Consider the following 14,546-nt stretch of genomic DNA (forward strand, 5'->3'; position numbering starts at 1 on the left):
GTTGATGTCAGACCCTCAACCAGATGATCAGCGGCACCGCTCCTGACTGGACGGTGTTTGCGGCTGTTGCTAAGCTCCCGTTGCCAGGGGCCAGCCGCTGTTGCTAGGAGACGCGTGGTGCATTATGGATGGCGGCCACTCGACCAAAATGATGACAGGGAGCGGGACGCCGTTGATGATGGAGCACACACACAAAGGCACGTACTTTTTGGTAAAAAAACCCCACAAATTAAGGATTTTGACATGAGAACTTTATTGACACCTATATAGAATAAAGCAGCTTGCGTTGCTTCGCTGTACAATGTGTGTGTGTGTTCAGAAGTGTATTTGTAGTGCCAAACGTCAAATGAAAATCTCATGATTGAACCTTTGGGATGCATTTGTGGGTTCGTCTTTACTGCGTGCGTGTTTGCTGACTCATTTGGCAGGTGCATGAAAGCAGTCAAGTCAGAGAGACGGCTAACAATCAAAAACAGCAGCAGTAACACAACCAAGGGCATTTTTGCACGTCCAAAACTAAGCCATGACAAAAAGCCTGCAAGAACATATGTATTCGGGCCCACCCAATCCGTCTGGATTTTGGAGGCCAATTCCGATGTTTACACATTCACAACAATATAGTTATGTAGTGCAGGCAAAACATTAGTTTACAACTATCGTGAAAAACTGGACAAGGGATTTATTTTTTTTACTGTCATCTTTGTCAGGTGTTAATTAGTAAGGTGTGCATGGTGGCAATCAGTCAATTTTCTTCACATTGTAAAGCTTTAATATCGGACGACGTGTTGAATGAACACAGGCCCTAATTTTGATTCTTATTTGACACATCATATACTGATAATGATGCTCGGACAGCTACCACATGGATTTTTGCACAACTACAGTAAAAACGTCGTGGCTGGAAGTAAAGCACAAGACCGAAAAGGAAACTAATCAAACGATCGGCATGGCGTCAACCATAAATGCTACATAGGACATCATGTCCATTTGCTGGGAGGCATGAAAACGTCACACGGCGCTTCCTTGACCTGCCTTGACCCATTTCGCAGACTTTCTGCAATCTTGCCACATTTGGCAACGAGCGCTGGCTCCCACTAAGCCAGGCCCCACTTTTTAAAGCCACACACATTTAGTCAGGGGAGAATGTGAGGCTATAAAGAAATGATTTAAGTGCTGTACAACATCAAAGGGGCGGGGCTTAGTGAGTGTCGTCACAACCCGGAGTCAGTTCATCTACGTGTGAGCATCTGGCTGTGAGCTGTGGCTAACAGCATTTCCTTGCGAGTCTTTTCATTTGTCTCATTTGATTGATAAATGCCCAGACACATTTCGGCTCAACTCACAAAGGAAAAAAAAAAAAGTTGAAGGGCCACTATCAAAATGTCACCAAACTCCAAATGCGTTCTATCCAATTGAAAACACTCAATTTGTGTCTTGGTCACTGAGAGACCCAAAATGAAAGGGAGGGAGAACTTCAAGCTATGGAAGTAAAGAAAAACTTCATTGGAATAACCGTGTGTGTGGAAAAGTGAGATGACAAAGACGAGGGAGAGGAAGGACACGGTCGATGAGGGCTGGCGCCTGCCTTCCTACTGAGGAAGCGCTTTGAGGATAGCGTTGACTTCTTCAGCCACCGTTGTCAAGGCAAACGCAAACTGGTCCTAAGCAAAAAAAAAAAAGAAAAACAGCTTGACAGACTGCGAATGAATCGCAAAATGACTGTGATGTCACAGCAAGTGGGAAAATGGCCGACCCTTCGGAAACGATGCAACTTGGAGGCAATATTCATCAGAACGCCGCATGCAGGCCGCAGAGAACATATGATTGGAAAGACGGTCATTTTTATGCACGAGGATCCAAAAAGGGTGCCATGACCTGCATGTGGCCGGTGTGGCTAATCGAGTGTCCTGTATCTCATCCAGCACGCAAACGAATGTCTAACCTTGGTTTGCACCATGCCAGGCCGTTGGTCTCGCAGGTGCTCCAGTGTGGCCGCCATGTCCATCTCCTTGGCGCCTACGCACACATTCATTTTCAAAGTTAAATGTGGTCCTTGTGCAGCACAAAAGTTAGGCCGCTCACCTTTGGCCATGCGGTTGAGGACCATGTCCATCAGGATGTACGTCCCGCTGCGGCCGGCGCCATCGCTGCGAAAGAACAGCGGCAGTAAAATCAATTTTGGACAAAGTTTGCACGTGGCTGCTTGATATAAAATGGATCGGTCACCACTTTGGGTGTCGGTCAGGAGCTGAACGTGAATAAAGAAGATGAAGGCCATTGGGACCTTTCTTTCTTTTTCACTACATTGCAATTATGAAAGGAACCCTGCAAGTTCAAGCTGGTGCTTGAGGAACACATCTCCATTTTCAAGACGTACTTTTCAGAGTTTGACCGTTTCACTTTATTCAGTGGGAATGTGTCGGCCAAAGACATGACTTGCCTGCAGTGCACGATGATTGGGCAGGCACGGCCGCGGTAACACTTGTTCACCTTTCTGCAAAACAAAACAACAACACAAGGAGGCGCTCAGCCGTTGCGTCTTTGGAGGCTTGGGCTGCTGGGGTGAAGGGGGCCCTTGCTGCAGTCAAAAGTCATGTTGCCATGGAAACAGCCAGCAGAGTGGCTGTGCGCTCACGCCCCGCTATGATGAAGCGGAGCCCGCAGATTGTGTGCAAAATTGCCCCAGCGGAAAACAAAAAAGTCCGCAAAATTGGCGTCCCCGTGTTTGATCTCCGGTACGAGTGCTGCCCACTCGAGTTATGCATCTCAATCATTATTTGCTTTCAATGCAACATCCCCTTTTGCACGGCTGCGGTTTTGCCGACAAAATGGTGGGTCAGCCCCCGATAAGATTAATAAGGTTGGGATTAAAAAAAAAAAAAAAAAAAAAACGAAGAGCCAATAATCTGGCTGTGGAGGCGTGGGGGAGGAAGGCGGGCGAGGCAGGCAAAAATAAGGAGAGCGCTCATCTTGGCTCAGCTGGCGCAGCCAGGAGGAAAAAAGGTGTGAAGGGAATGTTTGGGAGGGGGGGTTGTTAGTTTCAGGGTTTGGAGGGATTTCAGTGAGGCTTGGGGGTCCATGCGGCCCCCTCAGTTGCAGAATGGCAGTCTCCAATGATCACTTTTGTGACTATGCAACTGGGCTCATATTACTAGCTGCAACATCACAAAAATGACACTGGCAACCGCTAGTTAGCTGGTAAAGGGGGAAGGGGCAAACATGCTGTTGGGGGTAGAGGGTTGTTTTCGCACCATTTTGCCCGCTACGACCATGGGGCCCATCCCATGCGACAAGATGGAATTTGGTTGACGTGTGTGGAAAAGTGTCAAGACGCCATGGCAAAGCCAAAAATAAAGTGTCAACACCTGGACCACAAACTTTGCTGGATGCCGACCCACAAAATGTTTCAAGGAAAGTGCGGCAGCCATTTTGGTTTTCATTTTAAGAGCAAACAGTCCATTTTATAGCGGTTCCGGAAGTGTCAGCCCCTGAACTCAATTTCACTCGGGAAATTAGCTCTCCAAAATTGAAAAAGCACAGGTTGGATGGGAAGCAGTCACAAATTTCAAAAGGCCCTCTATCTGGTACTTGAGTACAGATCGAAATCTGCCTTTGATAAAAACCAAAATGGTCAGGCAGGGTTTTGTACCTCAGTGGCAGCCCCTGTTTTTGGTTTTATTTGTGTGCTGCGTTGCCAACCTGCGAAAGTCCAGGAGGCTGCGGGCGCTCTCGGGCACGTTGTGGTTGAGCCAGGTCAGGAAGTGGAACTGCGTGACGGTGCGCGTCTCGTTGCTCTGCATGTTTTTCAGATAGAAGCTTCGCACCAGGAAGTCGTCGCACCAGACGTGCTCCGATACCAGGTTGACCTGCGTGGCCAAAATGGGACAGGCTCAAACTGACAGAATAAGATGCGCCCCGATTCTCTACAAATACATTACGACATGCGCTGCAATAGACTCGAGATGTCACGACAACGAATGGAAACCCCCGGGCGTACCTCGTAGATGTGGTAGAGGTTGGAGCCCTCGTCAGGCCAGTAGTGGTAGCACTGCTTGACGCCGCTTTCCACCAGCGGCGTAAGCATGACGATTACCACGCAGCCGTTCTCCCAGACCATCTGCAAGACAAACAACAGGCCGCGTCAGGAAGCACTCTTGAGGGTTTGCCAGTGTTGCAGGCGGGGCCGAGGAGGCTTGCCTGCCAGAAGTCGGCTACGGTGGACGGCAACGGGCCCTGCGTGGCGATGTAGGCTGGGTTACGGGGGTCATGGTCCATCTGCGGGGGCACAGAAGGACATCCCGGTTCAGAACAGTCGTGCTTGAACCAATATTTGTTGCCAGGCGGGAACTCACGATGGGGCTGGCGTTGATGTAGTCCGAGCTGCCTTGACTGTTCTCCAGGCGCAAGGTGATGCGGCAATGATCATCTGCGAGGAGAAGACGAGCCACCTTCATGCCGTCAAGAAATTCTTTGCCATTGACAACTTTTGGATTTTGTCTGCTTCTCGTTCTGGTTTTGTACTATTAACACGCTTTGCTCACTTTTTTCTTTGCATCACTAATTTTTCGAACATTCACACTGCCCTCTAATTGGTGAACAAACGGCAACAGCAAGAAACCAGAAAACAAGAAAAGGCAAACATTTGCTGCTGCTGATGTTGCGCTTTTGGGTCTTACAGGCCACCACGGTGAGCGAGCGGTTCTTCTTGGCATTGGTGTCCTTCAGGCCCACCGTGTGTGCGTTGGGCTCAGCCTGGTAGGCGCACAACGCCTCCCACTCTTTCTCCAAACGGTCCTTGTTCTTCAGGTGGTCCTCCATGTACGACTGCGGCAAAGCGGGAGGACCGATGCCATTATCACGCCAGCGAAGTGAAGCTTGCAAAGGGTTCGAACAAAGTCAGCAACAATCTCCAACTGATCAGATACGAGTGCGCCATCAATCTTAAAACTATCCAATCAAGCACAACCCAGTCAACAGCCCCGCCCCCAGCCCCGGCCATCCCCATGCCAGACTAAAAGGACTCGGTGGCGGTCTAAAGGGATTACAGCAATCCAATCTGAAGGTGCAGAGATCGCCCGCCGTGTGTTGTCCAAATGCTCCATACACCCCTTGGAGCGAGGAGGGAGGGGCTCGAGCGCAAGAAGACACCATCTTTGGGAAAAAACCTGGACGAGGCAAAGGTGCATGCTTCTGATTGGACAAGCACGTGATGTGTTTTGCAGCTTGCTGTGACTTTTTAGTGCCACAGTTATTGATTTGCCAAGCGTGTCTCCGTACTTCGGCTGCCAAAAACTTGTCTTGTAGCTGGCAAAATGAAAAAAAAGAAAAAAAAAAACCAGGCGCAGGGCTAATCTGCGCTCAATATAATCTCCAACACTCGCCCGGATCGCAACAAAGCACAAGATAATGTGCTTTATAGAGAGAGTCTGCTAATCCTCTTAGGACACAGGCAGAGAGGATGTGAGGGGAGGGGCCGTGGAAGGGCGGGAAGGGGGGGGCTCCAAGTACGGCACGGGAGGGAGTGGGCGCTCAAGGCAACCGCTTGAAATGAAAATGCAGCGGCTGCCGGATGGCCACCTTTTGCAAACATGCCAACAAACAACTTTGCAGTGGATAAAGTCACCCCGAGCCACACGCTGCTTCACCAGCGTGTGGTGGTCCACCGACATCACGCACACACAGAGTTTTGCTTGGCTTCTCACCAGGATCATGTGGCCAGTGGAGATGTCCATGTTGGGCTGGGTGGGCTCCTCGTTCCAGGACGAGAGGCTGCTTCGGGCCGACGGGCTGACGGCCGAGGCGGCGTCACTGAACTGCGAAGACACGCTGTTGATCCTGGACGCCGTCGCCTCGGAACGCTCTGCCGCCGGCTTGACCGCCATACGCTGACGGCAGAGCTCCTGACAAATTGGCAGCGGAGCGTTAGCTAGCGGCACGCTAATTAGCATTGGCGTCAAACGAGAGATTGTTTGCAAAACAAAGGGCCTCCTTTCTACATCTACAAACATCAAAACAAAGCGCACTCAGAGTCGATTAAGGCTCAATTGACGGTTAGTTGGTTAGTTAATTAGTTAGGCAGGAAGCACGGACGGAAGTCAGGAAGGAAGTCAGGAAGGAAGGAAGGACAGAAGGAAGGTTCCAAAGTGGGTATAAAAGGAAAGACTGAAGAAAGAAGGTAGGACTGATGGAAAGGCGGAAGGAAGGGTGGAAGGAAAGAAAGAAGCAAGAGGCAACTCCGAGCCCGTGTAGCACTTACCTGGTAGGTGGCGGTGGCGTCTTGCGTGGCGGCGGCATCCGCTCCCAAGCCGCCGAGTTTCTCCTTGAGCTTGTGGTGCGACCTGTGGCGCAGGCAGTAAAGCACAGCCGACGCCAGCAGCACACCCGCCATGCACAAGATGGACGCCACTGTCAGGGCCAGGAACTTGGTCGACTCGGCCCGGCTGTACTTGCCCGGGATGGCCGAGATCTCGTCGCCCTGCAACAGCAACAACGGAGCGTACAGCTCAAAAACTCCCGCCGCCATGTTTTCCTATTTGCCGACGTGTGGAGACAGAGCTTGGTGGGAGCGGGACCGTCATTCTCGCAAATGTTCCTTTCAAACTAACGACAATGGATGCGCCACGAGCAGGAAATGTGACCTTCCCCCTGACTGAAATCCTCAGCCTCAGCAGGAGGAGGCTTGGCCTCGGGGGTCAAATAAAGGGGGGACTTGATGCTAGAGGTCACAGAGATTAGATGGGGGGGGTGACATTATGCAAACACCCCCCCGCTGCCTGTCAAACCTCGGGAGGTTGAGCAAGATTGTTCAGGAATTCCAGGAGGCTCTCGAGGAGAACCAAACCCCCGCCACCGGGAGCCCCTTCACCACTAGATGACCCTCCGCCCCCCAACAATGATATTCAGGCAATTCATCGCTGCCGTATTCAGCAGCCGATAAAGCGCCTCCACAATGACCCACCAGGGGGACGACAGTTGCGCAATACACCTATGTGTGCGGGTGCATGGGGAGGGGGGAGGAGTGGGGCTTGAGGGGTACTTTAGAAGCATAGCTCTGGAAAGAAGCATTAATGATAGGAAGGGAAGAAAAAGGAGGACTGGAAGGAAAGAAAGTGATGAAGGGGGAAAAGGGAGATAAAAAAATGTAGGAAAACACCCAGAAGAAAGAAGATGGGACATGAGCCGTCAAGTTTGCTCGCGCTTGTTCGTTGAGGGTGGTGCTTGCACTGGAATACCAGCTGCTGCACTGGCTGTCAATCTTGGCCCAGGAAATAAATGCATACTGGAGTGGACCACGCGTGATGGTGGGATAGACGCACGCACGAGCTGCGAGCACCATCTGGATGCCAAAAAAAAGCGAGTCGGGATTAAACCAGATGAGACAAGACGAGAAGGGAGCATGACAAGCGGCAGAGACGCTCCATTGTCCATCTGCTCGCTCGCTCGCGCACTCACTTGTGAAGCTCAACCACATCTCCGCATCTCAATGGGCTTCCTTTTCAAGCCTGAGCACCGTGCTCTCGTGCAAATGTGGCACACGTTGGGACGCCACGCCAGCAGATTACGGCCCCAAACTCAAATGTGGCTTCGGCCTCAACTCTTTCTCGCCGTTTCGGCATCCAATTGGGCCAATCGGTTCTCCAAACCAAGGCTGGGCTAGCAAACGTTCCTGGATTGCATCCGCTGGGGTCTCTTGGCCATCTGATGAGCGAGCGCAGTCTCATTTTTCAGTGCCAATTTCAATCAAATTTTTCTGTCAACCCAGCACCAAACTCAAATTTGCACACAACAATCGGAGGGATTTTGCTCGCGTTGCCTCAGACAAGACCAAGCTCCTACTCACGTTGCGCTCGTGTCCCAGCAAAGCCAAACTCGTCATCTCTGCTGTTGACCGTCATGTTCCAGCAACATTTTTTTTCGGCATCAAAAGAGTTGCAGCATCAGCTAACAGGAAACACATTTCTTCCATCTTTGGGTCGTGTTTTGGTTTGAGAGCAAATCAACCATCCAGCGAGTTTTGGCGTCTGAAGTCTCGTCCCTGTTAAGGAGGCAACAAAACGTGAGTGCTTTTGCACAAATGCAGCAAGCAACTTTTAGGGAAACGGGACCGGCGGCCGGTTGTCTGCCTCTCATCTCATCTTCCTCCTTGGTTTCCCGGCACGTCTTCTTCCCTCGGCCTTCCGTCAATGCCTCGAGGATGAGGAGCGGAGTCCACGCACCGGCACCTTTCTTCACTACAAAGTGCACTAGGGGGCCGGGCCGGGTTGGGCTGGACCGGGGGGGTCCTATTCTTATTGGTCGCCCCCCACCCCCTGAGCCTTTGCCACCCTCCAATTCCTGCCTGCCTGTCTCCCGCACATGTCGACGCCGCCCCCACCCTGGCCGCCATGGTAACGGCACCACATGTTGCCGACAGGAGGAGGAGGTGGAGGAGGAGGAGGAGGAGGAGGAGGAGGAGGAGGAGGAGGAGGAGGGGGAATCACTGTCATCTTCAAGTCAAAGTTGGTTTGAGCGGGAACGTGCGTAGCTCCCACAAGAAAATCAACAATGCTGGACCTTCCATTTCATTTCAATGTCCAAATTGCACATTTGTATTTCCTGTACGTCCCAATAGCAGATTTTTATTCCTGTTTACTTCCAGCTGGTGACCCACTACTTTTGTCCGCATTTGATTTTTTGTTACTTCCATGGAGGTGTCCCAGAACTTCTGTCATTTGTGGACATTGCAGAGCTTCTCCGTCACTCTTGTTGTCATGACAACCAGGCCTCCAGAGTTCCCTTCATCAGAGTCGCCTTTTTTTGCCTCCTCTTGATCAATTATCTTTTGAAATATGACATATCCGCTTCTTTTGTTGCATCTCTCACCTACTGGTGAAGACCTGGTGAACTCTGATATGTGTTTGAGAAGACCAATGAAAAGAGGAACAAGTGGAGAAGCAGGTTCCAAGTCGTTGGTTATTTGCGACGACGTGCCGAGTGTGCGCACGGCTTCGAAAAGACGCCAATGAGCTGCCTGATGCAGATGACGAGCTCCTTTCTTAAGGGTTTGTATGGGGGAAGGGAGGGGGGGGCTCTTCAGTTTATCTTTCTATTCAACCCTTGCAGCCCCCAAGCCCAAAAGAAAATCGTAGACACCCCCGCATCTCCTTTTGGACCCTTTTGTGACAGCTGGAGGTGGCACCACTCAAACCACTGCTCGTCCAAGTGTGCGTGTGTGTGTGATGCTAATTCCCTGACCCCCACTGAGGCCCTCACAGCTCTTTCATTTTCCAAACACAACAAAACATTTTCAGGACAACCCCAAAAGCGCCTCCAGACTACAGCTTGTTCAGAAGCCTCATCCGCAGATGTCGTGCAAAGAGCAGCCGACAAGAACGCCGTCCCCGCTACTTGCCGATTTGCCCATCTGGGCAAGTGGAGGGTAACAAAAGATGTGGGAGCAGCAAACAGCGCTACATCCGAGGCGGGGTTACTCACATTTGCGATTCCTGCCTCCAGGATGCCCAGCTTGGCTTCCTTCTCCAGCGACGCTTTCCGTTCCGCTGCAAAAGACAACACTTGTGAGTGCAACCTCAACTCCTTGGCTTGAGTTTTGACCTGCCTCTTGACATTGTTTAGTTTTTCACACAGATGTCCACTTGGACTATATGAAATGGGTTTGAGTCTGAGTTTGTCACGTTTTGGACGAGGTTCTTCTTGATTACATTCTTGACTTGGTGTTGAACGTTGGCAAAGCCAAGAAACGGAAATAAAGTCGAATCAAATGCTTCAAATTGTTTCCCTTCCAACTTGTCGCAGTGTGAGATGAAAAAACAAAATCTCATTTGTACACGAAGCCTCCATACGACGCAGCAGCGTTTCATTTGTCACACGGGAGGCCCCGTCCCAAGCCGTGCTTTATGTGACTCAACGTGAGTCGGAGCCGAAACACATCCAGAAACGGCTCATTTCTCAGCCCGAACAAAAGGAGAAGGCCCAGCCCATCTCGGCCTGGCAAAACGAAGCGCCGTCAGCACCGCTAGCACATTATTTCTGCCATTAAGTGCCTTTAACGGGGGTGTGTTGGGGGGGGGGGGCACTCGGAAATAGTCTCACCCAGGGACTAATTCAGTGTCGAACAGCCACTGCACGGAAGCAATGGTGACCTACCAGCAACTTGCACCACGTCGGCCGTGCTGACGTTTTGTCGGTTGGTCTTCACCTTGAAGGTCACTGCCGGGCCCACCACCCTGAAATGCAACCATTTGCAATCAAGAGTTGCCTTTTCCCTATCGAGCCAAGTGATTTTGATTTTGTGCCCCTTGTCACAATGACTCAAGAGTCCAAGTGCTCCACCCAGTGATGTCAATGGAAATTGCGCCTCCAAACGCTGCCGACGCATCACATTCAATCCAAAGCACAGAAATGCTTTCGATTTTCAAAGCTGGTTCATACTCAAATTTTTTTTGCCCGCAACGCAAATCACAACCAACAAAGAAAGAACAAGTCGGAATCTTAACGTCGTCCTTCCACCTGTGTCAGGCGGCCATTTTTTTGCTTTTGCTGGCGGGCGGCAAATAAATCAGAAGGCAGAGCAACGCATGTGTGGTCAGATGAAGCCTTTCTTCTTGCCGCTCAAACGGCCCCTGCGGCGAGATGGATGGCCAGCCCAGACCCCGGACGCCGGACCCCCTCCATGGCCTTATTTAAGCCAACGTCAAGACTTGATTTGAGTTGAAGCATTTTAAACACGCAGCTAATTTGTCATTCTAACAAAAGTGGTATCCATGGAAACATGCACTGACGCTTTGCGACCATCCAAAAGAACCTCGCCTATGCTAATGCCTCGGCTAAGTTAACGCCTCTGCTACGCTTCCCAAATTCCCAAATGGGAAGAAAAGAAAGAAAGCAGAAAAGTGTGCTTACAATTTGTGCCGTACGGGATGGGGAATTCGTTCATACATACGACAACTCAGCCAAGTCTGTGATCTTGATGGTGGCCATGCGAGCGAGGATCTCCATCATGTGGAGCCCTTGGTCCGTCTGGAGGCTGCTGAGGAGGCAAAATACAAAACCAGGCTCACACGTGACATTGCAAATTTGAGAATTTTCCGGATGAACTCACTCGGTGTCGGTGATGACGTAGCCAAAAACGTCGCCGGCTTCTTTGCCGCTGGCCTCCTTGACGTCAAGCTGGAGTTCCTCGGGCATCTTGGGAGGCCATTGCTGGTCTTTGGGGGCGGTCGGAGGCGGGGCCACCTCCTTCAGCCAGCCCGTCACCTCCGACACTTCCTCCACCGTGGTATCCTTCTTTTGCACCAACACGTTCTCCGGGCCCGGCCGACGAGGAGGAGAAGCCGGTGAAGCGGCTCCTTGGTCCAAGTAGGCTAGAAGTTTGCTGAAAACGTTTTCGCCACCAGCCTGCAAGCAAACGACGCCGGAAAGCACACTTGAGTGGACATCCGTTCATTTAGCCAGTTAGCACAAAAGCAGACCTGAGGTCCATTAGCACTGCTTTTCGGCACCAGCTCACCTTGTCCATCACATCGTCGCGGTGAGTCAGTGATTGGTCTTCTGTTGGGAGAAAAATGTCCCTTTTTTCAAAAGGTGTTCCTGCAATGATTGGCAGCTAGGTCATGTTTGAGTGGCCTGCAACCTTGAGGTGGGTCCCGGGTTGGCGCTTCCGCCACAATCTCCTCCTTCTTCTGCCCCTCCTCTTTGCCCGCCAAATCTCGGAGCCCGTTCCGGTCTGCGCTGGCATCCCGGTCTGCGCTCCCGTCCTTGTCGACTACTGGCAAAGCGTCTACGATGAGGTTGGACAGCCGCTCCACGTCGTGCGGTGTCAGGTCGTCCATGTCCAAGTGCTGCCTGCCAATGTTCTTCAACACGTTGCGGATGAACTTTTCTGATTTGGAACAAACCGGGAAAACCGGCTGTCACACCTTAAGATCCAAATTGTTTTGAGACTCAAATTATCTTTCCCCACTGAAATGAGTGCAGTACATCCAACTTGGCAGTTCTTGGCAGAGGATAAAGACAACATGGCTGTCACCCCGGTGTTTGTGTTCAAATAGTTTTTAAAAGGACCGCGTGCAACGCTGATTGTGGTTTTTGGCATTGAAGTCTTGAACTTACCGTCAACTAACGTGAGAGGCTCCTTGGCAGAAGCTCCTGGGGTTTTGAGTTTGAAGTTCCTGAGGGGCCAAGCGTCCGCTCCGTGGCGGTGGACGGCTCCGAGGTGGGCCGAGGCGGTGGGCAGCTGACTCAGGACCTTCAGGAGAACTTGGAGCTGATCCGCTGATGGGCTCTGGCTGAGACGCCGGAGGTATGTCTGCAGGTTCTGGCTAAGCTCCGCCCCTTTGGCCGCCAGCCTGCCAACGAGCTGTCTTGAGCCATCGTCCCGCCGAGCTTCCTCATTGCCTTCTTACCTGCCGTCCGCGTTGGCGAGCGGCCGCTGAGGAATCTTCCTGACTTTGGAGAGTTCTTTGGCCAGAACATGCTGGCTGGTGTCGTCCTGCCACGTCAAGCCTGCACATGCGCAGAATTTCAACCGTGTTCTGGAAAATTCACTCAGTGGTGGAACAAAACAAGCTTCGGGCCGTTGCAACTTGTCACGCCGGGCTCGATCACAAAACAATCAATTTTGTTTCTTTATGATGCATGTGCCGTTTTTCTCCTTTAAGATGTCGCTCAAAGCAAAATGGCCTCATCCACTACACCAGGGGTCAACAACCTTTCTTAAACCGAGAGCTACTTCTTGGCTACTTCCTAGGTACTGATTAAGGCAAAGGGCTACCAGTTTGACATACACTTCTGAAATAGCCAATTTCAGCTACGGAATCAAATGTGAACAATATCACGTCACAACGCAATACATTTCAACGAGATCCGTTTGAACTTACCCGCAGCGGCCATCTTATTCAGCAGCAGCCGAAAATGTTGCACGACGGGTGGGGTGACGTCGTAAGTGTAAACGTCGCTCACCGGGACAGAGTGACACCTCCCGAACATCCCGTCTGCAAACGCACGCGGACAAAGGTATTGGGACGGTCGTCCGGCCGCACCGCAAAAAAAAAAAAAAAAAAAAATCTCACCGTTGACGCACAGTTCGAACGGCGTACACAGTTCTCGCTGGAACAGGCAACCTGGCAAGAAGAAATTAGAACGAGGGCGCGCGCAAGCTTTCAACATGGGGTCGTGTTTCAAATTAAGCTTTGAAATTAGGTTAGGGTTCCAAACTTGTTCACATCAATTGGTCGGGCGCGTACGTCTAACGGAGCGAACGGACGGATGCCGTAACCATGGCAACAGCTCATCGGATGGCCACACGCGCCGTTTTTTTTTTTTTTTTTTTTGCCGCCTGTTGTTGAATAGACCTGGTGGACTTTGCACCTATCAAACGCGGAAAAAGCGAGGAGGACGAAGATGAAGGCTCTGTCCGCCAAGCAGCATTACGGGGTGGCCCTGCGTGAAACGACTCATGAGCGGGAGCGCGGAGGAGCCCATTTCCACGATGCACAAATGCGACCCTCAAATTGGTGCGTCGTCTAGCGATTAGGCGAATGGTTTCGGGCTTTGTTTGCTTTTTACCGGGACAAAAAGAGAGATCGCTTTTGGTGCACAGGAACACACCTGCGCCTCCGGAAGCATTCAAGAAAGGTGAACAAACATCCACGATGACGATCGTCATCGTCAGGCGTCATCCAGCTGCTTCCTTATTACGATTATTATGTAATCCGACCAGCAAGAGGAGGAGGACACGTTCAACGTGATGAGAGTAGTTTGGAGATAGATTTGAGTGCGGCACGATGTGACTAGAATAATTAAAGGGTCATTTCTTTGACTGAATGAACATCGCGCACTTGTCTTCGAGTTGCACCAATTGGGTTGCCATTTTTTGTTTCCGTTTAGAAAGAACTCCGACGTTTTGCTGTCAATTTGATGTGCTGTTGGTCGATTGGGCGAATTGCAACCCTGAGCACAAAATGGACCCAAATCAAAGCACACGAACCAGAAGCACTAATGGTTACGAATTAGTAGCCGATGCCGAGAAGCCACTCACCGAAGCGCCTGTCAGCCGACGCGATGGAGGAGGTCTGCAGGAGGAGAACGGCGACGACGACGACGAGGAGGCAAAGGGAGGAAGAGGAGGAAGGCGGTGGCATGTCTCTCCTGTTTTGGTTCTATGCGCGCGTTAACAAGCCATCTTGCCTCAGGACTCAATTTGCACCTGTGGACTGCTTGGGGCGGCACCTGCGCAGCCTGACGTGCGGGAGACGAGTAGGTGCCCTGAAAAGGATGGATGGATGGATGGAGAGAGGAGGGCGTTGATTGCTCTTCTTCCTTCTCCCGATGCTGCTGTCAGCAAGCATGCGGGAGTCTTCACGCCCCAAATATCCGTCAGTCGCCTTCAAAATAAAAGCAGAGGAAGCAAACAAAAACCAGACAGGCCAGGAGGAAAGGAGGGCATCCAAGGCAGCGCACGTAGACCGTCGCCAGCAGAGATCGTCACCGCGAGACGTGGCAGCCAGAACCAAAAGGTAAGCAGAGCTGCAATGTTAACGCTCGTT

The 14,546-nt window shown here is 51.3% G+C and overlaps 1 protein-coding gene across 2 annotated transcripts; it reads right to left on the reverse strand.

The window, feature by feature from the left end:
* Nucleotides 1-229: 229 nt before the first annotated feature.
* On the reverse strand, nt 230-14,356 carry slco5a1b (solute carrier organic anion transporter family member 5A1b). Of its 2 annotated transcripts, none has more exons than XM_088395790.1 (22): nt 14,039-14,356; nt 13,071-13,121; nt 12,879-12,992; nt 12,405-12,504; nt 12,112-12,347; nt 11,633-11,881; nt 11,510-11,550; nt 11,102-11,397; nt 10,943-11,026; nt 10,147-10,226; nt 9,475-9,539; nt 6,257-6,475; nt 5,703-5,900; nt 4,677-4,824; nt 4,353-4,426; nt 4,198-4,275; nt 3,998-4,117; nt 3,700-3,866; nt 2,441-2,494; nt 2,083-2,147; nt 1,943-2,016; nt 230-1,661 (listed from the first exon to the last, which is right to left on the reverse strand). In XM_088395790.1, the coding sequence occupies exons 1-22, from the start codon at nt 14,139-14,141 to the stop codon at nt 1,590-1,592; spliced, it is 2,688 nt and encodes an 895-aa protein (XP_088251916.1). In that variant the 5' UTR covers nt 14,142-14,356; the 3' UTR covers nt 230-1,589. The 2 variants fall into 2 exon arrangements, with proteins under 2 accessions (XP_088251916.1, XP_088251915.1); XM_088395789.1 differs by having other exon boundaries at nt 10,943-11,029; nt 14,039-14,355.
* Between the last annotated feature and the right edge of the window lie 190 nt (nt 14,357-14,546).

The sequence above is a fragment of the Syngnathus floridae genome, chromosome 14 (genome assembly GCF_059516105.1).
Source record: "Syngnathus floridae isolate MCC-2025c chromosome 14, RoL_Sflo_1.0, whole genome shotgun sequence".
Lineage (NCBI taxonomy): Eukaryota > Metazoa > Chordata > Actinopteri > Syngnathiformes > Syngnathidae > Syngnathus > Syngnathus floridae.

What these genes read in the sequence shown, in the direction of transcription:
- slco5a1b (XM_088395789.1), bottom strand. Translation starts at nt 14,141, where the DNA reads ATGCCACCGCCTTCCTCCTCTTCCTCCCTTTGCCTCCTCGTCGTCGTC. An exon ending in GCCTCTCACGTTAGTTGACG is followed by an intron (nt 11,882 to 12,111) that starts GTAAGTTCAAGA and finishes GTTCCAAATCAG; the next exon opens with AAAAGTTCATCCGCAACGTG. An exon ending in GCGACGATGTGATGGACAAG is followed by an intron (nt 11,398 to 11,509) that starts GTGAGCTGGTGC and finishes GTTTGCTTGCAG; the next exon opens with GCTGGTGGCGAAAACGTTTT.